Genomic DNA, 24449 nt, shown 5'->3' with positions numbered 1-24449 from the left:
ATCTCAACTGTTGTGGAGCAAAGCAGAGACCGACAAACCCTGACGTTGTCACCACTGTCCGGGGGCCCCGGGGACAAAAGGGCGCCAAGGGGGAGTCGCATGGGGACACCCTCACCTGCGGGCTCCGGAAAAGCACCTCCGGCCTTCTGGGCTTTAACCAGTGACCTTGGGGCAGGGGGCATTCCCCAATCTGCACAGCAGATTGCCAGTCTGAGGCTTAAAAAATTAAAAAGCCAAACCCTGAAATATTAAAATGGAAAAAGCGACAGACCCTCACAGACCTGGAACGAATGTTGAGACCAGCTGCACCTTAAGGCCAAGTTTAATTCTGGGGAGAGGTTTCTGGGCGCGTGCAGACTTCCGATGCCAAAGCTCACACCAACGGGCTAAGCACCTGAGCCTTGCAGTTTTGGCACGCAGGGGCGGCGTTCCTGCCAGCCCAGGACCAGGCACTTTCTTTGCACGCAAGCAGCAGCCCTCCGGAGGCTTCTGTTCAGCTGGTGGCACCACCCCGCTCCCCTCCAGCACGCCTCAGTGACCCACACAAGCTTCTGACAGGAAGCGGGAGGAGGATCTGGCCGGGTGGGTCCCTGTTCTGCCAAGACCCTCCCCCGGCTTGGGCAGAGGGGAGCTGGCACCCAGGCGCCTCCAACTCAAGTTCCCCAAACCACTGGAAGCCTAAAGGAAAGCCGAAGCCACCCTGATAGGCCAGGTTGTCTTACCCGCAGAAAACCTTGAACCGGACAGCTGGGCCTCTTGTTGCAGACCCCCGGGCTTCCCTCAGGGCAGAAAGGTAACCTCTCAGGGAGGCTATGCCAATGCAGGTTTCCGGCAGAAGAAGAAGTGACTCTTCTTGTTATATTTCCTGGAGACACACTGGCAGAAAGCACACACTGGTGACGAGGTTTTCTCTATGAAAGGGACAGTCCTAGTACCCAATTTGCTATCAGGCATAAAATGCCTCGTTTTTACTAGTTTGCCAAAAGCCACAGCTAGTGCCTGTTCTGAGCACCGTATTATCCGCACTCACCACCTCCTTTCTGTCAGATCATCTACGCCTGGGGAAGTTCACGCGTGAATAGCAGACGATTCACCTCCCCCGTACTTGGCCTGATCAAACCTTAAGCCCCTCGAAAACTTTGATTTTTTCTTTTAAAGGTCTTGGTGAAACCTTCCTTAATGTGCATTTCAACAAGGAGAGCAAAGAGCATCTCCCATGTTCAAGGCCACCACGCACCGAAGGGAAATCTTATAGAAAATTTTTATTCAACATACAACATATTTTTTTTTCCAGCAAAAAGGCAATATACAGGAAGATTCATTTCACGGGGCTGCTACAGAAACCAAATAAAATTCCGGGCTGAGAGGGAGTGGGGGGGGGGGGAAAAGAAAAGAATGCAAACTTAAAAAAACAAAAAAACAAAAAACAGAAAGAGAGGGAATTGCTGATTCTATATATAAATTTGCCCCCTGAAACTGCACTAAAAAAAACAAAACAAAACCCAAAACACACACAACTTAAAGAGACACACAAACGGCTGTCTGTTTGCTCCAAATTAAAACGGAAAAGCCATCCGGGGGAGGAGAGGAAAAGAAGCGGAAACTGCACACCATGAATATTGACACCTGCGAAGTTCGTTTGCAGACGCATCCCCTGCCCACCCAGCCCTCCCTCCAGACCCCAAAATCGTTATGTCCAAGTGTTAAATTGTACACGTTCCTCCGTTAAATATACAATTCCACCCCTCCCCACTTCCCACCCTCCCCCCCGCATTGAATTCATTTTTTACAAAGTCCACAGCTTACTAAATGCTAGCAAACACGTCCTTGGCGCTAAAGGGCTTATTTCCTCGGCCTTCCCTGCTTCTGTCCCAGATTAACTAAATGTTCTTTATATATATATATATTTATATATATATAAAAGTAAACGCCTTTCCCCTCCTGTTTGGTTCTCCGTCAGCCAGGTTTGATTCTTTTAACTCACAACTGAGATTCTCTCCTTAACGATTTTTGAAGTTTTAACCGCGAAACGATTCTCTCCTTATTTTTAAAAAAAATTTAATTCCACGCGGCACACACCTCTCCCCTCCGGTGAATATCTCCCTCAAGCTCCTCCTTGGAGAAACGCAGTGTTCCCCCCCTCCCCTCCCCTCCCCTCCCCCTGCCCCAACCCCAAAAAGGAAACGGGACTCAAAATCCATTTATTTCAAATGAAAAGAATAACAAAAAGAGAAGCCCTAGACTGCTTGCAGAGACAAAAACAAAATCACTTCTCCCCCAATAAGTGCCAGCAGGGTACACAACAAAGTAGAGATTTGCTATTTATTGATGACGTGAGCTTTTCGTTTTCTCCGTTTCTGTTTGCATTTACAAATGCACAAAAAAATTTCATATTTTTCTTTTTAAAGGATATAACTGAAGGAAATAAATGGGACGTGAGGCTAACCAGAGCACCAACCAGATCGCAGTGACAGCGGGACCACGGATATCTCGAGCGGGACGGGTGGACGGGGGGTGGCCAGCAAAGACCCTCGACTCCAACGCGGCACAGACTAAGCCTCCTGCGAGGGAGGGCCCACCTCTCCTGCGCCCCTCCGCCCCTCCTCCGTTACGCTGACAATCTCGGGTTTTTTTTTAAACATAGTTTTCCCCCATAAAAACTCATTGGCACCCAAAAGCTTTTATAAAACACCTTCATTTTTTTTTCTTTTGCTCAAAAAAAAAAAAAAAAAGGCAGTCAATAATAATAATAATAATAATAGATTACAGAGAAGCCAAACTGAACAGCCTGAAAATAAAATTAATACATCAGCAGCAAATCCTCTTGCTGGAGCCTCCCGACTGAGTGCACGTGTACCAAAAGTCCTACGGTTGTTAAAAAGGTGCGCACACACACACACACACACGCACACACACACTTATTGTCGCCCCCCTCCTTCTCTGGGATTTTGTTTGTTTGTTTGTTTGTTTTTGTTTTCGTTTACATTTTTGCCTCGAACAAACGGGAGAGGGGTCAGTCAGTTATGGATTTTAATAGCTTTCTCAAGGTACGTGTACCGGCTTCTCTTTGGAGCCTTGTTGAAATGGTCAAGTCCGAGCCACGGCCGGGGGTGGGACATGTTGCCTGCAAGCGGGAAAGAGAGACAGGGAGGGGCAGAGAGACACGCTGGTTAGTCGTTCCATTCAAAACGCGCTTCTGTAGCGCAGGAAGCCACACCAGTCGGCCCGCGGCACATGCTAACCTCTGCCTCGCTTGGTCGGGCCCCCCCGCCCCCCCCCAACGCCCGTGGTTTCCGTCGCAGCACGGCGGCCAGGCCGGGGTTCATGGGGGCTGCCCGGGAGAGGCTCCAGGCCCCACCTGAATCTCGCGGGGGGACGTGGGGCTTCCTAGGACCGCCAGGCGCTTACCTGGTTGGGGCTCAAAATCTTTCAAGTTCACTTCATATTCATCTTCGTTTATATACTGGTGCCGACCCATCATGACGATAGCAAACTTAAACTTTGGGAAGAACCAAGGGGGAGGGAGGAGGGAGAGAAAAGGGAGGGGGGCGGGGAGAGAGGCAGTTGGCTCAAAGATGGATCCGGAAGGAGAGTGCCGAAAATATCGCGGAAGCCTGCCTCAACACCTCTGGCTTTTTGCACTTTCCCTCCTCCCGTTGCAGTCCGGCTCGCAAGGCGCCATTGAGGGCCTGACCCTCCTTGTACAGCCAAGGACACCCCGCCCTCTCCTCTTGAATTGTGTCCTCTCAACAGCCCTGTGAGGTAGGCTAGGCTCCAAGGCCACAGCTGATCCCAGTGGGCAAGGTACCTTTTCAAATTCCTTCTCCTGGATGTCCAACACAGCCTGGATCCTCTTCATCACTTCCCGAAAGTGTTCGCCCTGGGGAAGCCAAAACCAATGGCCTCTTGGTTTCAGGGGGACTCTCCTGACGGGGGCCGCCAGAGAGACGGGGCACCTAGAGGCTCCTGCTGGGGTTGGGCAGGCCCGGGTGCGAATCCTCCCACTCCTCTCACACTGCCTGGGTGACCCCGGGCCCTCCACATGCTCTGGACTGCGGCCTGCCCCTTGGCGTTTCGACCGGCACAGCGCAAAGAGCCGCCGGACTCACCTGGTGTATCCTTAGCAAGAAGGGGGTTCCGAAAGTCCCGAAAACCTCTTTCTGGAAGTGAGCAACCGTGATGAGCATCTCGCTCTCCTTATCTAGATCTACCTGGTCCAAGGGGATTTCCTGCATTCAAAGACAACGGCATGCCTGTCGATCAGCCAGAGAGACGGGCGAGCACACGAGGGTCGGCCCCAAAGGTGGACGAGGGACAGAGCCCCCGCCAGCCATCCAGACAAAGCCTGGCCAGACCGGGGAGGGGGGGGGTCTGTCCAGTTTAACACACAGTGGCCAACAGGTCCTTGGAGCCAAGGCCGTCCCCCACTGACAGAAAGAGAAAAAAACTTAGCAGTGGTCCCCGTAGGGCAAGGCTCCAGGTGGAGAGGAAACCCCCGCAGCCCACTTGAGAACAGGGAGGATGCAGGAGGCGCCTGCTGTGGGGCGAGGGGCCCAGGCTCACCTCTATTCGAAACGTCCGGCTGGTCGCTGGTGATAAACACTCTAACAATTCGTCTTCCTGATGGACTCCGATTATTTTGTAACTTACAATTTCTAGCAGCCTTTGGAGGGAAGCGGGGGGGGGGGGGGACACACACACCCGTCAGTGCGCTCACAGAGTACGCAGCATCGCTCAGAGATGTGGCCCACAGAGCCTTCAGAACCCGTGACAAGAGGGGGGGAGGGAAAATATCCCAGTCAGCAGGACCAAATGTCCATCTTGGCGCCTGGCCTGGCCTGCCACATCTTGAAATCTAAGCAGAGTCAGCCCTTGGAGGGGAGACCACTCTCAGTGGGGCTGAGAGAGCTCTGAGAGAACTGGGACTCACCAAGGTCACCAGGCAGGCATTACGTGGAGGAGGGGGGGGATCCAACCTGGCCCCCCAGGTGATTGTGGAATGCCACGCTGGCTCTCTTAAGGACTACCCCCACCCCACCCCCTTCAACTTCAGAGGCAAATCTGCAGCTAACCTGGAGGACAGGTGGGAGACACTTGCCTTAATTTCCCCGAGCCCCTCTCAGAGAGTTCTACCGCCTTTTTACATTCCTCTAGCAAATCTCGTACGCAGCCGTGCTTGTCTGGATACAGAGTTATCTCCTGAGGGAAGGAGAGAACGAGGCCGTGAGAGGCAGAGAGAGACACGAGAACACGCAGGGCGGGCAGCTGCCGGCTGAGACGGGCGACCCTCATTTCGTGGGCTGAGGCACCCCAAAGGTCAGACCTCCCAGTTGCAACTGGTCCACGGGGCTTTCTTGAGAGACAGTTTCATTGGGCGGCCGGCTTGGCCTCCAGGAGAACCGCTAAATCTGAGTCCGAAACCACCGAAACACGTTTAGGGACTAAAAATGATTTTGCAAGGGGCAAACTTAAAAGCTCTGACCAGCTTTTAAGCTCTGGTCATCAAGGTCCTACTGGACTCAGATCCTTGAGAGAGGCTTCCCACATGAACAGAGGAGCAAGCCCTTTTCAATTCTCCTGTGTCGTAACTCACAAAGAGCCCTGGCATGCTGAAAAGACAGGAGCAGATGCTCTTATGCAAAGACTTGGACAGCGGAAACGTTCGTTCTGTAATGTTGGGTATAATAATATGAAAAATCCATTTGGTCCTGGAAGGAAGAAGTGTCAGGTTTCGTGCCGAGCGAGAGAGGCCAGAATTCGGTCTCTGGAGCTGGCAACTCCTTCGCCAGGGAGCTGCCTCGGCCAATGACTGCGGGCCAAATTTTAATCCGCGATTCTGCTTTTGCCCATTGATACCCCTAGCTGGAGAGCCTCTTGTGGCGCAGAGTGGTAAGGCAGCGATATGCTGTCTGAAGCTGTCTGCCCATGAGGCTGGGAGTTCGATCCCAGCAGCCGGCTCAAGGTTGACTCAGCCTTCCATCCTTCCGAGGTCGGTAAAACGAGTACCCAGCTTGCTGGGGGGTAAACAATAATGACTGGGGAAGGCACTGGCAAACCACCCCGTATTGAGTCTGCCATGAAAACGCTGAAGGGCGTCACCCCAATGGTCAGACATGACCCGGTGCTTGCACAGGGGAGACCTTTACTTTTACCCCTAGCTGGACCACTTTTCCTTCGCTCTGATCGAAGTTTCCAAAACACCAACGGGAACCAAATGAAACTCACCTCTTCCCTAAACAGGCTGTTTAGCCATATGCACTTAAAACTTCTCCTGTTTTCAAAGTCTGTGATCTTCATTTTGAGCTAGAGGGAGGAAGCAAGAGAGCGTTTAGCCCTTTCTGCGGAGGAGCCAAAGCCACCCCCTACCGAGACGCCAATCTGAGCGGAGCCTACCTGCTGGTAGTAAAGTTTCTTAGGTTGTCTAGGCTTGAAGAACTGCAGAAGGTCTCTTAGAGTCCCATCGTAATTATGTCTAAGAGGGTTCCCTGGGCCATCTCTGTAGCTGAACGAGAAGAAAAAGGTCAGGAAGCTCACGCTAACCGGCACCTCCACCCCGGCGGCCTTCGTTGGCTTTCCAAAATGCAGGCCTCATCCTGCGCTCGCCACGACCTGCAAGACTTCCTTCGGGCGGGAACCCTACAAGGCCCCGCAGCTGCCCCCCCCAGCCTTCCTGCCGCAACAGGGGAAGGGGGCGGGGAGTCAGGGCAGCTCGGAAGGGGTGGTCAGAACAAAACAAAACAGAATCCAGGGGGCCCTGAAACACCCGTGGCCACAGAAGGCTGCTTTACCTCTTTTTATTAACATCTTATTTTATTATTCTTGTAATCTCTAACCCGCCTTGGGGGGAGGGGGGCGGTGTAAATACATTCTCCATAAACCAAGAAATTGGGTTCCTCCTGCCTTGCTCCTTCAAGGATACCCTGGTGGTCCACAGCATCATATGTCAGTGCTCATAACTGTGAGCATGCCCCCCCCCCTCAATCCTCCTCCTTCAGGGCTTGGCCAAGCCGTCTCCAGCCCCACGGCCGTGTCTTTGCAAAGGTTGGACTCAATGCACTTTGCAACCTAAAAGGAAGTCTGTTTGGACAAACCCCTCTTACCCTTGAGACTTGAAGAACTGCAGTAGCATAGGGTCTGTATTCAGCCTCTGGGCGACTGTCTTTGCAACCTTCAAAAAAAAATTAAGAAAAAAGAACAAAAAGCAAGTTTTGCAGGAATACTATTTGCTTCTGTTCTCAAGACGTGGCTGCTCGCTTTGGGAAAAGCCCAGGACACCCAGGCACTCCGAATAACGTTAGGACGGACAGGGGCTGCTCTCAAAGCATCCCCCAAAACATATTTTCACAATGTTACGCTCCCAAAGCACCTCTGAGGAAGACCACACCAAGTTAACCTAATCAAGCCGTTTCAGATTGTGGGTGGGCGACGCCACTTTTGAACAGCCCCCTCTCTGGGTAAACGTCTCCTCTGAGAACAGAACCACCACACTGAGTTCGTGGGGAGCTGAGAACTCGGCAGAGAACGTACGTGTACACGGGCCCAAATAACAGGTAGGAACAAGTCTAAATCTTAAGTGTTCCCGAAGAAGCAGGCCCAGGCAACAGCTGGGAAACACGGCCAGAGCAGCCCACTGGGAGCCAAGCGGCCGATCTGAAACCCTGTCGCAGAAACCCAGAACCTCCAAGGGCATCTCCCCACTGAAGGGCCTGTGTCCCTTCTGCACGGGGAGCAGGTACCTGAAAATAATTCATTCTGTTGGACAACGTGACCACGAAGCCAGGGTCGTTGGGGATGGTTTTGTCGCAGAAGATGACGTCGACTCGGTGGTACAGGTCTCGGAAGTACTCTTTTGCCGTGGGCAGTTCGCTGTTGTCGTTCTCGGGGTCGTCCCTGAGGGGGGCGGGGGGCAAGACAAGGCCGCAACCGTTTCATGCCAGAGCTGGCTGGCAAGAGGGGCTGCGAGGACAGGAAGTCTGTCTCGCAGCCACCTTCTGCACGAGCTCCAGAAGGAATCCAAGGGACGTTTTCCCAGGCAGGGGCAATGCCCTGTGGGCACTGGAAGCTCTGAGACGCCTAGCACAGCTGGACCCACCAACCGCTTCCTACAGGGCTTACGGGTGAAACCCACCACCAGTTTATCCGACAGCTGAGTCAGAGTTGAAGAAGACTCCTATGCCCGGCTGTCCCCAACCCCCAGAGCTTAGATGTCGGCCGCTGGGGCCGAGCCCCCCTCGACACCTACTTCTGAAACACGATGATGTCGCCGTCCATGAGTTCGTCCAGAGCTTTGTCGAGCGAGACGTCGTAGTCCTGAATTCTCTCCGTTAAATTCGGCTTAACTTCCTGAGGCAGAAGGGGGAGGGGGTGGCAGATCAGAGGGTCCTTCCCGTTACTGCACAGATAAGCACTTTCTCAAGCCCGTACCCCAGAACCTCTCAGACCCAAACTCAAGGTGACAATCACTGGCAGGCGGAGAATGGGAGCATTTGCATCTTAAATAATGGAATTAGTTTCCTTGCTTGTTGCTTTCACTGTTTTAAATCCATGTCTGGCATGGGCTTACTTGTTGTTCGCTGCCCCGAGGCTGTTGTCAGAGAGGGGAGGTTTATAAAACCAACGTATAAATACATTATAAATAAATAAAATGGGCTCCTTTCTGCTCAGTAACGTGGCAGTCCCTGGGAAGGCTATTGTGGCAGTGGACAAGCTTCTAGCCTGATCTGTTTCCTGCCGGTCACTGAAAGACACTGCTGGTCTCCCATCTCCCCCTTTTCTTTAGTGGCCGCAGGTTCCCCATCACTCAGCCCCTCTGGCCCATCAGGAAAACTAGTCTAGATTTGGTCGGAGAAAGAAGGGAGGATCCAAACCTCATAGAGGATAAGATTAGATTCTTGGGGGAATCCTGCTCTTTCACACATAACCAGCAGCAGGTCACCTGCGGGAGGAAAAAGAAAGAGGCCCGTTAACGCTTCCGCTGGCTTTCCAAACCGCCCACCCGTTTGACCCACGAGTGGCAAGGCTTCCGGCTAGTGGAAACCCGTCTCCACCTGGATTTTCTACGGAGGACAAACCAAACGTAAAAACGGCAAGCGATCCCTTGAGTTCCCAGAGGATCAAACTGGAGTGAGGGCATCATGTTCAAGCTAAGAAGAGGAAGCCGAGGTTGTGTGTGTGTGCGGGCATCCTCCTGTTACGTACGTATTTTACAGGATATCGGCGTGTAGATATGTCCGCAGTAGTTCAGACTCCGCGTCTTTGGATCGTACATCTTCAAGAACAACATGACGTCATCTGCGCATTGAGACACAAGAAGGGGGAAGGAACAGAGGCTCGCTTGCGGCAGGAGGCGGCTTCCCTGGCAGCTCGAGGAAGACCCGGCGTCAACGGAAGCAGCCGAGTCCCCCAAGGCGGGGAGCCCCCGGGGAGCCCTCAGGGCATGCCTGGCCTAGACGGCTACTCACGGTCTTTGTCGAACTTGGGTAACGTTGCCCCCGTAGCAGCCATTTCAGGGTCAACGGTCTCCAGGAATATGGTCCAGGGGTTTTCATTGTCGCTGAGTTCAATCATCTGCACGGTGGAAGGAAAAAGAGAGAGAGAAGGTCAGCCATCGGGTCGGCTTTATATAGAGCTGGCCCGCCTGCTGCACTGACAGGGATGCAGCAATGCAAGAGGTGTGCCTCTATTCCTCACAGAGTTCCCCGTCAGGGGCAAGCAGCATGTCAAAGGGTTTGCGTGGCTCTTACTCCCCACTCCTTTTTACTTTCATGGGGGGGGGGGCTCCGGAGAATAAAACCGGAAGTCTGTTTTAAGATTTACCTCCCTAGGCCCCACTCCAAAGACCCAGGGATCTCCCCACCCAGAGCTGGCCACCTCCTTCCCCAGGTCCACCTCCCCCCCTCCCCCAGTATTTACAGTTTTATTGCCGTCTGCTTCGTTATCTAACATGGCGGGTCGCTTCGTCCCGTTGCTTCGGGCCTGCATCGGCCACAACCGGATCTGGTCTTGAGGAAAACCCTGCAAATTTCAATAATGTCAGTGAAACTCAGCTGGACACCACCGCACGGCTGAACAACACCCCCCTCCCCCCCCCAAAAAAAATCTTAATCCGGAGAATGCCCAGCATCTCTGTCAGAAGCCGCTCCTCACCATGGTCTGAGAAAGGTTTTGCACGAATTCTGCCAGCGTGGAGTTCTTCAGCACCTTGAATACCGTGTACTTCACTTTCTCTTCATCGTACATGTCGTTCCCTTGGTGGCCGCAAAACTGGTCCTCGGTTACTATCTGGAAAAAGCACGGGACCTTTCAGGACGTGGTCCTGCCCCACGTCCCGGGGGATGGAGGCCTGCGAGGGACACACAACTGTCTCACCTGCACTTGCATGTACAGGTGGGCTTCTTGCCGCTCCTTCCGCTTCTGCGCCTCTATTCTCTTCTCTTCTTGCAACCTTTCCACCAGCTGCTGCGGGATATCGTGGTCTGTGACCGGCTGCAGAACTTCACCTGGGAAGCAGGGGGGGGGGGGGAGGAGGAAAGGACAGGCTCTGATCAGAGTTTCCATTCTGGACCTCTGGTACTTGGTGGTGGTGGTGGGGGGAGACTACGAACTGCTTCGGCTAAGGGTTTCTGGAAGAAAGGATGCTGTTCGGCTTGGGCCAGGCCAGCCGTTCTGAAGCCCACCCGGTCCTTTGGCCGTGCGAGCCCCCTGTGCCATTCAGGGGTGCTTCTGGGCCTCCCCCTTCCTGCCGCTCCCCTCAAGTCAACTCGCAAAGCTCGTGACGGTTTTGCGCGAGGAACCCCCAGAGCCGCCGGGGCCGAGCAAACGGGGACCTACTCAGTTTGGACTCCCTGATGTACACCAACATGTAGGCGTTGGTGCAGTGCCGTACGGACAAGTCGTCGTCGTGGCCGCCGTAGTTATGTTCAATAGCTTCTTCTTTTGTACATCGAGACACGACGTCGTCGTCAAATTTACACCACTGCCAAGGAGAGAGCGCAGCGAGGTCTCAGACAGAGCTCGAGGCTAATCGGAAACTCAAATGTCACACGGGTTTGTGGCCAGGAAGCCCCCCGAACACCAAGGGGAGCAGGACAAAGTCATCCTGGTCTGGTCACAGCCAGGCATTTATTTATTATATTTATATACCGCCCTCCCCGGGGGCTCAGGGCTATTTACATAATAACCTAAGAACTATGCATGGAACAGTCTATAAAACATTTGAATGACCGTGCAATAACAACTGATAATTATCCATTCTGGGGGTTCTCAGGGCCGACCGGGTTCAAAAGACGCAGGACCATCCAGTGGCCAAAGGTAGCCCCAGGGCTGCCCAGCAAGGCCAAGCCTGTGCTCCAGGGCTGCTCGACCGACAGGGCAAGCGTTCAGCAAAGGTCCCGCCCGACGGGCCCTGGGCAGGGGAGGGGAGGGGAGGGGAGGGGGGCTCTCCGGCTCTACTCACTTTCCCGTCGCCTTTCGGATTCAAGTAAACAACGTAATGCCCGCCGTGGTTGTCTCCGCTGTGCACCAGCACGGCGTGGAGAATGTAGTTGGCTGCGTCTTTCGGGTCGGTTTTTTGCAAGAATTCGTCGAGCGGCAACTGATCCGGAAATTCAAACCTGGGTCGGAGAGGAGAGGAAGAGCCGTGTGTGCCATCGCTGCTTGCTGGAGACAAAGCTGGGGATTCGTGAACGACGGCCAGGGGCACGGGGCCGGGAGGCCGGGAGCCTCGCCCCTGCTAGGGTGGGGGTGGGGGTGCAGTTCTGGCTCAGCCATTTCCGCCTTTTGGCCTTGGCTTTTGTGGCAGCGACGCCCGTTCTTACCTGTCGTTGATCTTGATGTTTTGGTCTGTCTGGGGATCGTACATGAACCGCATGAGCTGCAGGTGCAGCACGGGGGGCAACGTCAGGAATTTGACGCCCTTCTCCGCTTCCTGGGGGGCGAGGGAAGAGGCACAGGGTCAGCGCAACTCACTGCTCAACGGTCTCCCGGGGAGGAGCGATGCTCCCGGCTTCGAGAACCGCCTCTCCGGCTCTGGCCGGGCGAGGGATCGAGCGAGAGCCCCGCATACCTGCAAGCCGTGCTCCCCCGCGTCGTACTTATTGTCCCCTTCCAGCTGTTCTACTGCAACGTAGTCAATGAACGACTCAAATACTGGGGGAGAGGGACACGAGGAAGGGAAGTCACAACAGCCCAGCTCTGGCACAGAAAACACACCGGCAACCAGACCAGGGGGGCCAACCCCGGGGTCTGTCTGTGCGCCCACATCCTGCCCCACAGCCCATCCCCCCCACAGCAGCCACTGACAGTCAAGCTGGGTTCTCTGGCCAACCTGAGCCTGGTCAGTGTGGGGGAGATAATCCCAGAATGTTGCTGCTCACGTAAGCACAGAAGGGCATTGCTGCATGCTGCAGGCAGAGGCCTTCTCCACGGTCTTTCACTGGACCACCAGCCAGAGAAGGGACACTTACTGTTTTTCTTTCCCTTTATACTTAGTTGGATGTCGTAGTAATCCTCTATTCGCTCCGACCGATAGTCTACGTGCTTGCACTGGATATAAGACTGCCAACACAGAAGGGGGGAGGGGACCGTGAAAGGCACGCCGGCCAAGACCGCAAACCCCCCACCCCCCAACCCCAGCCGTTTCTGAGCTTTGACACCTACCACCATCTTGCCTCTGAATAATTTAGGAATCGTGCCTTCTACGCAGGTTCCTTTCATTTTGTTTTCGACGTTATCCAGCAACTGAAAGGAGACAGGAGACACCTCCTTGAGACGCGCACGTTTATTCTTAAGGTGCAGCTATCCCCCCCCTCTCTCTCTCTACCCCCCCCCCCTCCAAGAGCTCAGGGGTTCCCAGTGTGGCCCCTCTCCCACAATTCAGGTTCCTCCTGAGCTGGATGCTCCCAAATCCCCTGAACCACTTTTTGCTTTCTCGATTCAACAAGAGAACCCCAGGCCAGTCTGGCTGAAAGTTTCAAACGCGATGGACAGGCATTTCCTCAACCACCGGATATAAAGAGCCGATGCTTACAGGGAAAGCCACTCACGTTCCAATATTTAACATACTAAATGCAGCTGCGAATGACGCCCTATTATTTCAAGAGTGTTGCTTTTCTGAAAGGCAAGTGGGCAATCCTCTGGTGGCAGGACACCCCTTCTCTGGACACGGGGGCCAGCATAACGACCCCCCGGGAAGGAGGGAGAGCGGGCGGGTGGGCTGCTGTTTCCTGGGTCAGACACAATGGCGCTCTGCACATGAACGGCAACACTGAGAAGCAGAGCGGGTTCCGAAGCTGAGGTCAGGCGGAAGCCGAGCCTGGAGCTTCGGCAGACAGATGTGGTGCGATCCAGCAGGCCCCCTCTCTGTCCTCAAACGGGGTCCCTGTCGGAACCGCTCCCTACTGGATCGAACCCTTGGGGAGATCCTGTGCAGAACCGCCCTCTGGCTCAGGGTCCCCATCGAGCGGGCGAGGATACGTACCACCCGACACAGTTCTTGGACGTCGTGTTGCATGAAGCTGTCTAAAGTCTCCCATCTTTAAGGGAAACAAACAAACAAAAACTACCACTTGCAAAACAAAGTCCTCCGAATTATCTGCTGCTTTCGAAGAGCCTGCACGAGGAGGTGCCCTCAGAGGCCGTCGGCCAGCCCGGCCCTCTGGCAACCCACAGCTGGAGCACGCCTGGCCGAGGGACTCTGCTCCAGGGAGGGGGAGGACACAAAGACCCCCCAGCCCACCCCCAGCCAGCACAACGGCACAGCTATTCCGACCATTGTGAAGTTTCCCCTGGCGCTCAACCAAAGCTCGCCCCCTGCAACTTAAGCCTATTAAGTGCTGCTCGGGAGCGTCGGAGAACAAGGCCTTGCGCTCCTCCACCGCACAACTCTTTAAGCCTCTGCAGAGCCTGGTCGGGGCCAGTCACAGAAACTTGCGTTGGGGGGGGGGGGCGCATACCCAAAAGACTTTGTTAGCTTCTTAGTTCCTACAGGTTTGTCGCTGTGCTGGAGCTCGTAGAAGACTCTCTGCAGCGCTAGAGGGACGCTTTTGGAGGAGTCGTCTCCTTCGGTGGGCATCATGTACACGGCCTGCAAGAGAGCCCGGCGTTCAGGGAGGACCCCTGGGAAAGGCTCCACGGCAACCTTTGCGACTTTCGCAGTTTCCCGGTTCCGCCCTGGCCATTTGGGATTTGACCTCTGCCAAGCAACCTTGGGACGAATTCTGCCCCAGGACAAACCTCCCGATTCAGCCGGAGGGAAAGTCCCTTGCAAGGATTTTCGGGCCCACAAGGTGGCCATTTGGAGGGCTTCCCTCCTCTCCGTTTTGACAACGTGGAATTGCAAGCCACTTGCCCTGACACAGGGGGCAAGGAGGGCAGGGGCTGGCGCTGTGCCCACGAGGGGAGAGCGAGGGAAAGGGGGTCGGGTGGAGTTTGCTTATCCCTTAATCACCCTGGAAGAGGCAGGAAACACACTCTAATGCCATTCACAGATTACATTCGGCCGCGGAGGATTGAGAACAGCAGCAAATTTAGACGGAGGGAGGGGGGCCGTAAAGGGATTAAAGCGGCAAACGGCAAAAGGCTGGACCCTGGATGGCGAGCTAATTGAGGAGGAGAGGGAGAGCGGCCGCTCGTGAAACTCCGGCTGCTTGGGGCAGGGGGTTGGGGAGAGACCCCGGCACGGGGAAGGGAACCTCTCCTTTTAAAGAGCCCCGCAAAGCAAGAGAAGAGCAGCTTGTAGCAAGGGCATGGAAGGGGCCTGGAGGCCACGCTAGACTAGTATAGGGAGAAGGAAGCCGGCTTCTGTTTCAAGGCGTGGGAAGGCCGCCTGCCCCCCTCGCCCAGAACGCCCCCTCTAATCAAAGCCCTGCTTCCGATGGCTACAGCTGCTCTCCCACGCACATTTCAAAAAATGCCTGTCGTTTCTCCCTGTGTTTTGGAACGGAACCAGAAGTTGCCTCCTTCCCCGGGCCTCTCCCTGTGCACCACCCAACCTGCACCCCATTTTCTCGTGGAAGGCAGAGCGCTCTGGGCTTACCTTTCGCAGCTGGTTGGTGAAAAATAACGTCTGCAGCAAGCTGTTCATATAACAGGTTGCCCCCTGGTTCTTCAGCCCCACGTAGCCGGTGTGCTTCTTGGAATCCCACCTAGGAGAAAAGGCCCCAGCTTGCACAAACATGGACGTATCCCAATGATTTCCCCAACAACGGCCCTCAGATAGCTGGCCCAAGGGGCACCGGCCCATTTCCACGTGCTCTTCTCCTGCAACGGCTGGGCTGAGCCAAATCAGGAGGGAGGCAAGCCCTCTCCTCTCAGCTGAGCAGAGTCACCCGGAGCGGCGGGGAGGAGAGACCCGCAACCCGGGAACGTTTGCATGAATCGATCGTTCAGGAGTTCAGCACCCCGTCGGCAGGGTCTTGATAGGCTGAGAAAGAACGACTGGCACAGAGATCTGGTCTTTTCGACTCCTTCAAGGGTGCCAAACCAGGGACAGCTTTTACATAGTTTCAGAGGGAAAAGGGGGCTGCATTTCGGCCAATTTGTTGCTGTTACTGTTAAGTCATAGAGAAGGGGGGGGGGCAATTCCTGAGAGAGTCACCGTGCAGGGGGCATGATGCGGCTTTTTAAAATAATTGCCAAAACTACTCACGCCACACCGTGCGGGGCATCGGCTTGAACGTAGACCTCAAAGGTAACTTTGTCGTCTTCTATGTAGCCTTTATCCGGATCAGTAACTTCCTGTTTTTTATATTAAAAAAAAACAACAACGACAATACATTAAAAACCAAAACAGACAACCACCTTCCGGACTGTTGATGCTTCTTCCCTCCCCGTTTGGAAACTGAAGCCGATTCTGAAAGCTCCTTTTAAAAGGGGAGGGCAGGGCAGGGGAAAGACAGGCTACAATTCATAAAGATTTGCTGAAGCCCAACGCTAATGCTGAAAAAGACTGGAACGTTGCATGCTGTTGGCGGATGGCCAGGTCTTTTTCTTCCACCCTCCAACCTGCTTCCTGCTCCCCCACCAAGCCCAGCACCTCATTGGCCAGGAGTGCCAACCTCAACACAGCCACCCGGGAGCTGGACGTTCAATCCATCCAGCACCAAGCACGAGCTGTCCTAATTGTGGGGAGGGAGGAGTTTTCAGAACTTCCTCACCCGATGATGTGCAGAGAGATTTGGAAGGGGATTCTGACGCCAGGGAGAATCTCCCCCGTCCCCTTTTGCCCCCGTCAGTCATGCCGCCGGAAAGGGGGCAGACCGTGCCGCTTGTCCCCAGTGGCGTCACCGGGACCTCCCGACGGGCCTGTGCCGGACGTCTCCCAGTGCGCACTCTACTCACACTCCACGACATGAAGTTGGAGAAGCCCCAGTCGTTCTCTTTGTGGAAGAACAGGTGGCTGATGCGGCGGCTGAAAGATTTCTCGTCGTCCTTGTAGTTTATTATCTTGAGGACCGCTTGAGCGTGGCAAGACCACGACCTGCAGCGATGAAAGAGGAGACGCTCCACAGCTGAGCAGCAAGGGGCGCCAGCGGTCCCTCCCTCCGGCTTTAAACCTTTTGCTTCGGCTCTCTCTTGGGGCGGTTGGCGGTCATCAACGTCGACAGAAGCGACTGGCCGAGAGAGGCCGCGATTCAACTCTCTGGGACGCAATTACCCCCCCCTCCACACACACACTTTTGTGAGTTCCTGTTTGAGGACTGCCTCGCAAAACCCTTTGAGGGAAAAGAGCTCACGGTCACTCAAGAGCTCTGGCACTTGAAAGGATGCAGAGGGATGCTTCTGACCCCATTCATCACATTTATGTCTCCAGCCGGCCAGAGGAGGGCCGGCTGGAAATCTATCTGCCCTTCACAAAGCACAATGGCCGCGTTTCATCTTGTGGAGAGAGGCGAGGCCATAAAAAACCACACGAGGAGCTGTTGCCAGGCCCGGAGAGCAGGCAGGCAGGTAGGCCAGGACGCGCCTGCCCTGCGAGGGAGAGAGACAGGCCGTGCAGAACACAGACGTCACTGGAGTTCTGGCCGCAGCTCACAAGAGAGGCCCCCTGGGCCTTTCCGAGAAGCCTTCGTTCCCACCCAGCCTGGGACGATTCAAAACTGTCCCGAACTACAGGAAGCAACTGGCGCTCAGGTCTGCTCTAGCACAGCCAAGGGTCAGGGATCTTTCCAGAGAGGATTTCTGCAGAACTCAGGGGCGCTGCGCATTCCTACACCAGAGGGCCGGACTGGTAGAAGGAAGAGCCTCACGCTTTTCATGTGCTGCTGAACCCCCCTCTGTCTGCGCCCCCCTTTGCAAGAGGCACCAGGGCAGCCGGGCCGGGCCTCCCACAACTTTTGCCCCGTTCCTGCATGAGGACACGCGAGACACAGCCCCTCCCTTGCCTGCTGCCACTGCTCACAACCCCATCTTAAGGATCTTCCTCCCGTTTTCTCCTGTTAATCCGTCACTGCTCCAGGCTAGGCCTTTGGGGGGGCGGGGGGGGGGGGCGCGCGGCAGGAATGTATATGAGAGATCTGAAAGGGCTTACGTGGAATCAGACTCAGCATTGCACTGAAGAAAGAATCCTACGCTTTTTTGGTGCGGTCTGTCCGGGTAAAGTCGCGGCATCACCATAATCTTCCAGGGCAGGTTCCGGACGAAGCAGGGCGGGCTCAGGACCGACTCGCTCAGACGGTTGAAACGCTCCACCGTGAACTGGAACGTTGCCTCCGACCGCCAGCTTGTGTCTGGAAGGAACCAAAAGAACGATTACTCCGTGGACTGGACATGGGGGCGCTTCGGCCCAACCAACCCCCCCTCCACGGGCCACCGAGTTTCCCTGCCGGGATTGTGAGCCGTTGTCTCATCGGGGAAGGGTCCCTCCTCTTCCTGCCCCGTGGCTCTGACATCAGATTACTCCCCTGCTGCCACCGGGGGCAACAGTGGTTCCAGCGCACGCAAGGGCTGAAGGCGCCACTGATCGAGTAGCCTAGTGCAGGGGCAGTCCACCTGTGGTCCTCCAGACGGCAGGGGCTCATGGGAATTGTAGTCCATGAACCTCTGGAGGACCACAGGTTGACTACCCCTGGCCTAGTGGGCGGGCCCAGATGTGAGCAGGTGGGACGCTGCAAGCTGTAGTGGGGAAGAGCTCTGGACTCTAAGCTGGATAACAGCCATTGGGTTTCCCTGGTCCTCCCTCCACCTGAGGCCTCCTGGGTGACCTTGGGCAAGTCACAGCTCTTTTAGAGCTCTCTCAGCCCCACCGGCCTCGCAAGGTGCCAGTTGCGGGGAGAGGAAGGGAAGGCGACGGCGAGCCACTCTGAGACTCCTCAGGGGAGAGAAAAAGGGGGTATAAAAACCTAGCCCTCATCTACACGTGGCAGACGGCACACAGGACAGCGGCACCAAGAGCAGTGTGACTTGTACCCCAAAGACCAAGGGTCTCCCTTCTCTTTTTCTCCCCAGAGGCCACGGTAACCCTCCAAGGAAACTCTGTGCCGAACGGGCCGTGACCCACAGAACTGGACGGCAAAAGTGCATTCCGCCTCGCCCGACCAGCAGATTAGAGCAGCACAATTGAATCCATGCAGATGACGGTGCACAAAATGTGCAGACCTGCTGCGGCCGCGGCCTCGGGGAGATTATCATGGCGGATAATAATAAAGCCCCGGCAAGTTACACACTCACACAAAAGGCAGCTAAGCCCCACGACTGGGAAGCACGGCATTCTGGGTGACAAAAGACGCCGTGTGCCAACTGAGAACAGGCAAGACATTAACAGGCAACGTGAGACACTCAACGGGGCCACGGCAGAACCCCTCCCTCTGCTCTCTCTCTCTCTCTCTCTCTCCTACCCAAAGCCCTGAGCACACCAGTCGGGAATCTCCGGCAATGAACCGAGCACAACTCTCCTGCCTTTGTGGAAAGACCAACCCATTCCTGGCAGAATCGGAGCCTGAAGTGAGCGTCACAGCATGGCGCACGAGGCTATTCCCCCCCCCAAAAAAAAACACCCCACGGTTATTTCAGAGAAGCTCCCACTGAAAGATCAATGCTCATCTGTGAGTTTTCCACAGCGCATTCCGCTTACTGCTGTGGCATTTCGCAACGGAGAAGGGGGGGGGGGGGAGGAAGCAGTCAAATGCAAAGAGACTCAAAGGTCCCGTTTCTGATGGCAGAGCGTTTCGCCTTTCGCTGCCTCCCAAATGAATTCCCACTGGGAAGCCGAGCCACTAGAGCAGGGGTAGTCAAACTGCGGCCCTCCAGATGTCCATGGACTACAATTCCCATGAGCCCCCTGCCAGCATTCGCTGGCAGGGGGCTCTTGGGAATTGTAGTCCATGGACATCTGGAGGGCCGCAGTTTGACTACCCCTGCACTAGAGGTTGGCAGGCGCAGGGAAGGTGGCCTGCGGGGCTTCTTGTGGGGGGAATTCCACAGGAGTCCAAAACAAGAACGGCCCCCCCCATCGTGGTCAAGCACAGGGAGGAGGCCCACCGAGTCACACAAGCTGTGGGCCGCACCTCTCGCACCCAGGCCCCCCCCCTTACGGCCCACCTGCGGAGAAGAGGGAAGCGGGGATCCAGAGACTTCATTGATTTATTGCATTTCTGTGCCTCCCCTGCCTCCTCCTCCTCCTGTTTCAAATGGTCTTATAAAAGCTCGTAAGCTGCCTGAATGCTGGCCTCTCTGGGGAACAAACGCTCTGAATCAGCAGTTTCCGATCTTTCCGGGCCCGAGAAGCCCTGAGCGTGAGATCCCGTCCAGCGCTTGACGTCAGAGCCCCACGACAGAGAGAGGGGCGGGCGGAGCCATGACGGCACCAAGGTCAAGACTGGGGACGCGGGCGGCAGACCGCGCGGACCGGGGGCAAGAATCACCGGCAGCACGCCTCCCATTCATGCAGGGCGACCCGCACAGCAGCCGTCTGGCAAGGTCCTGCACTGCCCACTGGAAGATCACGGCAGTTCTGCTCGGGAGGCGAACTGCTCTGAGATGAGAGGGAGCGCTCGTCTTCCGGAGGGGACCCCTCTCCAATCAGCGAGTGACCTTGCTTGTACTTAGCAACGCTCTCCTCAAAGCACAGGCAAACAAGAGGCGGTTAAACAACGCATGCGAACAAGGCGGGGGGAGGGAAGTCCCAAGACGCTTTTTCCCTAACAGACCCAGGAAGTGGAAATCCACCCGAAAATGCTCTTCCGTGCTGGTCCTACTCACTCCAGAAGATAATCTGAAGGACAAGAAGCACGAGCCGGCCGAAGAACGCAGGGACATCCAAAGAGCCCTGCTCAATCAGACCACCGAGGGCCCATCTAGCCCAGCATCCGTCCCACACGGACTTATCCTCCATCAATCTCACCCCCTTCTACAGAGCTTTATTCCTGCGGCCACCCTCTACACCCTCTGGAAGTGAGTCCTGCGTTCTAATTTAATCGCTCTCTGTCCTAAGATCGGCACTCACCGTCCTCCATGTCTTCTTCCGTGTTGTTGTGCCCGTCGGCCATGGCTACATTCCCGTTGATGACCGGGTTCTGAGTGATCCTCGGTGGGTCGTCGGCATCTCCAGCTTGCGAGAAGGAATGAGAGGGGGGGGGAGAAGGAGAACAGATCAGTAACTTGTCTTATTAGCTGCCGGCGGGGTGGGGATAAACTGCAAATGGCATTAAGCACGGCCACCCACAACGAGCAAAATGTTTGTCAGGCTCAAGACTCGGTATTCGCTTAGCTTTCCCTTTCCACATCAAGCAGTAAAAGACGAACAAGCCGCCTGCGGGACTATTAATCCTAACCCCTTCATTTTTTCTTTAAAAATATGAAGAATGTTAAATATATTCCGTGAACCTAATTTAATCTCTTATTTCAGGTTCTTCCGCCAGGACTACAAGTCAGGGCCCCACCGAGGTCTACGTTCACGCAAGAACTCAAGCCCAGCACAAGCCCCCGCGAGGGACGTGGAAAGCTCATCTGGTGATGTCTCTGCTCCCCACCCTGCCTGCCTGCCCCGCAATCTGCCAAGAGAGATGACAGACTTTTGGACAGGGGTCTGCTTCCAGTTCCCTTTCGGCTTGCAGTTTCCGAAGTACATTCAGCACCCCGGACAGGGCCTCGGCAGAGAGCGGCTACAAAACACGCCGACGGCAGCGGGGAAAGAGGGCGCTTCTCTGGGTGGGCCTTGTGCAAATAAAACAAACCGTTCCCGCCGGGAGGCCCGCCGGTCTTCATGGCCGCTGCCCTCGCACCCAGATCCACCTGCCGCCGCGGCCCCTGGCTGGGGGAGAGTCCGGCTGCCTGGCCTTTGGCTCCCGGCACATCCACCCTTGGCGGGGGAGCGCCATGCTCCTCTTACACACGAGAAGTCATTCCCTTCACTGTCCTGCTTGGGACAGAACGTTTATTATTAGGCACTCCTTAAGGGGATTACGTGACCTCTCCGCTCCCGCCTCCCAGTTTGTGCCCTGCAGAGACTCTCAAGGGCTCCATCCGAGGCCATCTTTGCCCCCCCCCCAAGGCTCAGACACTGGAGCTCTTGCTCTGCCACTGGCCCTCGGACAGGCGCTCCGACTCCCAAGGGAACCCCGAAAGCAGACAGCCCCTTCACCCCAACCCTCCCGTTGCACGCAAACCATCACGGCAGCTGTCTTGATACGCACAGAAGTCCCCAGAAGCCCAGATCAACCGCCGGGGAAGCGGGGAATAATTCGGCGGAGAAAGCCCAGAAGCATTTTGTGTGCCTAGAACTCCTGCCCCTGAGGCAGGGCAGCACTGAGGGGCCCAGCGCCCACTGCAAGATGAACCCGGCAAGAACGCTTTGCGACGTCCTTGTTAACGGCACTCCCCAAAATATTAGGGGCAGTCCCCTGCCCTGCGTAGTGCTGGATTCTACGCCCAGATTCCGCTAACGACGGAAGGTTAATGACGAGGCCATTTTATCTCAAAGCCAGCTGCACAAACCAGCCCAAGAGCCCAATCTCTGCAGTTCAAGGCCGGGCGCAGATTCTCCAGGCTGGGCTAGAAAAGAATACGGCCATTGGATTCCCCCCCCCTCTTTTGCGCGTACGCTTGAGCAAGGGATCTTCAGGGCGTCGATCGCTGGCTTTCCCGGCCCACGGAGGGCTTGAGCAAAGTGCCTTAGCACGGCGGGCAAAACTTGTCGGCAATTAATGCAGTCTTGAAAATACTATCTGCAGCCTACGGAAGAAACGCCACTATGTCGTCGGGCTACATGCGTCTTCTTGACCAAGCAGAACTTTGCCTTAAAATCTCACTCCTTCTGAAAGACAAAACTATCCGACTGAGGCTTTGCCTTCAAGACTCTCCCCATTTGTCAGTTTTTCTGCTGGAAGAACTGGGGCGAGACAACGCCCTGCCCCAAATCCCCCCAGCCCGGGAAAGGGGAGAAGAACCCTTCACCCCAGGTCTTCACATCTCTACGACAAGATTACTAGCGGTCCTCTTGCACCGAGGGCTGGGAGTCCCGCAGGGTTACCCTATCGGTCTTTGGGGGACCCACATCCTGCTCCAATTGGATGGCGGACCGCGGGTTGACCTGCCCTGTCAGGCCTGGGATGGCCCCGATTGCACTGTAGCTTCCCTACCATGGGAAAGCACCGAGGAGTCCTCCCTTCCCACGAGCTCACGAGGTCTGGGGCGCCTGGGGAATGGCCTGTCCTCGAGGATTCCTGCAGCCTCCCTCTACTCAGGTGTTGTCCCTGTGCCCATCGCTCATGCCTGACCACTGGGCAAAAATACCGTCTCTCTCAAGAGTCCTGCGCACCGTTCACCCACAAGTTCGGCTAGACTCTTAACGGGACGGAACCTGCTCCTTCGTCACCCACAGATCACATTCTTTGCAGGCCAGAACCCCGTCTGACACCTCCAGGAGGAAATCCCCGGGAGTGGCAGAGCGGCCGGCCGAGATTCTTCTATGCGCTTCCTGCGCAGTCAGGTGAACCAGCGGCTCTTACCCGGCCGGCCTTCCGCTTGGGCCTGCAAAAGGGCCTTAACCACAGTCCCCTGAAGCTTGAGTCTGCAGGGTCTCACCTGAGTTGAAGACACAGAAGTCGAGCAGGCTCATGGCGACTTAAAAAGACCGCAGGCGAGAGGCCGCCCGTGGCCGCTCAGAAACGCAGTGGGGCAAAAGGGCGGCCTAACATCTCGCTACTGTGTCCAGCCAGCTTGACAGGCAGCTACATCACCTGGGGAGGCGCAAGAGAAGCGGTCAGCCCAACCCGGGCCAAGGCCACAGCCCTCCAGACCCGTCCCCTAACTCAGAGGGGGACTTCCGCCCGGGCGCTCTCCCTTCCTCTCCCCTCCTGGCCTAGAGAACCGCAGGATCTTCCGCTACACGGGGGACGGAGCCAGGAGCAAAGGCAGCTGCCACAGGGAAACATTGTGCCCGGGACCTGTGACCTGTTCTCTCGTTTTAGCTGAAGGAGCCAGGGAAGAAGAGGGAACCAGCTCCCCCTGTAGCACCCATGGGCAACGTTTTGCATGGGCCAGCACCGAGGAAGCAGGAGGCTCTGCTCTATCACAGAGGTCTTACTCCACTGGTGTTTGGGGACACTGCTTTGAAGGTCTGTAATCCACCTTCAGTCTCAGTGGGAAAAGTAGATATTTTTTTTAAATTGGAGTTATTTCAGCCTCACGGAACCAGAAGGCAGGGCAGAAAGGGAAAGGTGAACACTGATTTTCAGGACTGTGAATGGGCCTGCTGAATCCAAGCTTCCTTTTCTAAGTCTTCAGCAGGCCACGTGGTCCCGTAACAGCTGGACAAATTCAAGTGCTAAAATATTAAGGTGCTACTGGACTCAGTTTTTGTTCAGCTAGACAAAATCGGCCACATCCGTCATTTGAATTAGATATCTCTTTGGGGGTACTGTTCAGTCAAGCGTCCCCTCTCGTTCCGTTTTCCCTCCCTGGACTTTGAACAAAAGTAGGCTCTGGCCCACGAAAACTTGCCCCCCTGTAAGTCCCGTTTCAATACAACAGGTGTAGCCCAGCTATAAGTAGCGTATTCGTCAGGAAATGCTTTGAAAGAGTCTAGCGGAGAGCCAAAACAGTGTTCTAATCCCTGCCTTCAGCGGAGATTTCGTGCCTCGTTACTAAACACAGAAGACTTTTTATTCCCAGTTTCCTCTTAAATCTTCCATTTTTTCCCCATATGAAAAAAACAAAACCCAGAATGCAAGCCCTGGGTAAAAGGTTCCCTATAATCCAGAACAAAACCAAACCACCAACTTGACGGGAGTTAAACGCCAGCCCACCCACCCACCCACCCGCCCACCGGCACCAAAAGCCTTGCTGCACCCACGTCGGTCGTGCCACGGATACGTGGGGGAGGAGGGTGGTGATACAGGAGCAGGGACGAGCCAGGCCTTGTATTTTGGGGCGCTTTTGGAGAGCGGGGAGCCCCGCGAAGGTCTCGCTGGGGCCACGTCTGCCCTCGGAAGACCAGTGCTGTGAGTTCCGTG

General features: G+C 55.4%; 1 protein-coding gene across 4 annotated transcripts in view; it reads right to left on the bottom strand.

Moving 5' to 3' along the window:
• Nucleotides 1-1247: 1247 nt before the first annotated feature.
• Nucleotides 1248-24449, bottom strand: part of USP7 (ubiquitin specific peptidase 7) — a 43754-nt gene continuing 20552 nt past the window's right edge. For 3 of the 4 annotated variants that reach the window (XM_077316961.1, XM_077316960.1, XM_077316959.1), the window contains 30 exons: nucleotides 20441-20545; nucleotides 17528-17726; nucleotides 16339-16477; nucleotides 15647-15735; nucleotides 15035-15143; nucleotides 13953-14083; nucleotides 13478-13532; nucleotides 12658-12738; nucleotides 12465-12555; nucleotides 12065-12147; nucleotides 11817-11926; nucleotides 11456-11612; nucleotides 10831-10975; nucleotides 10369-10499; nucleotides 10147-10281; nucleotides 9913-10014; nucleotides 9462-9567; nucleotides 9199-9291; nucleotides 8868-8935; nucleotides 8243-8343; nucleotides 7737-7890; nucleotides 7101-7168; nucleotides 6394-6502; nucleotides 6226-6303; nucleotides 5099-5199; nucleotides 4564-4663; nucleotides 4110-4229; nucleotides 3809-3880; nucleotides 3409-3499; nucleotides 1248-3124 (listed from right to left, as the gene is read on the bottom strand). In XM_077316961.1, the coding sequence (XP_077173076.1) occupies nucleotides 3018-3124; nucleotides 3409-3499; nucleotides 3809-3880; nucleotides 4110-4229; nucleotides 4564-4663; nucleotides 5099-5199; nucleotides 6226-6303; nucleotides 6394-6502; nucleotides 7101-7168; nucleotides 7737-7890; nucleotides 8243-8343; nucleotides 8868-8935; nucleotides 9199-9291; nucleotides 9462-9567; nucleotides 9913-10014; nucleotides 10147-10281; nucleotides 10369-10499; nucleotides 10831-10975; nucleotides 11456-11612; nucleotides 11817-11926; nucleotides 12065-12147; nucleotides 12465-12555; nucleotides 12658-12738; nucleotides 13478-13532; nucleotides 13953-14083; nucleotides 15035-15143; nucleotides 15647-15735; nucleotides 16339-16477; nucleotides 17528-17726; nucleotides 20441-20545 (3230 nt within the window). In that variant the 3' untranslated portion in view covers nucleotides 1248-3017. Of the gene's footprint in view, nucleotides 3125-3408; nucleotides 3500-3808; nucleotides 3881-4109; nucleotides 4230-4563; nucleotides 4664-5098; nucleotides 5200-6225; nucleotides 6304-6393; nucleotides 6503-7100; nucleotides 7169-7736; nucleotides 7891-8242; nucleotides 8344-8867; nucleotides 8936-9198; nucleotides 9292-9461; nucleotides 9568-9912; nucleotides 10015-10146; nucleotides 10282-10368; nucleotides 10500-10830; nucleotides 10976-11455; nucleotides 11613-11816; nucleotides 11927-12064; nucleotides 12148-12464; nucleotides 12556-12657; nucleotides 12739-13477; nucleotides 13533-13952; nucleotides 14084-15034; nucleotides 15144-15646; nucleotides 15736-16338; nucleotides 16478-17527; nucleotides 17727-20440; nucleotides 20546-23019; nucleotides 23175-24289; nucleotides 24444-24449 lie in introns of those variants that run through there. The other variant, XM_077316962.1, reaches the window with a different exon arrangement.

Source organism: Paroedura picta, chromosome 17 (genome assembly GCF_049243985.1).
Source record: "Paroedura picta isolate Pp20150507F chromosome 17, Ppicta_v3.0, whole genome shotgun sequence".
Taxonomy (NCBI): Eukaryota; Metazoa; Chordata; class Lepidosauria; order Squamata; family Gekkonidae; genus Paroedura; species Paroedura picta.
This window is presented reverse-complemented; position numbering and strand designations above follow the sequence as displayed.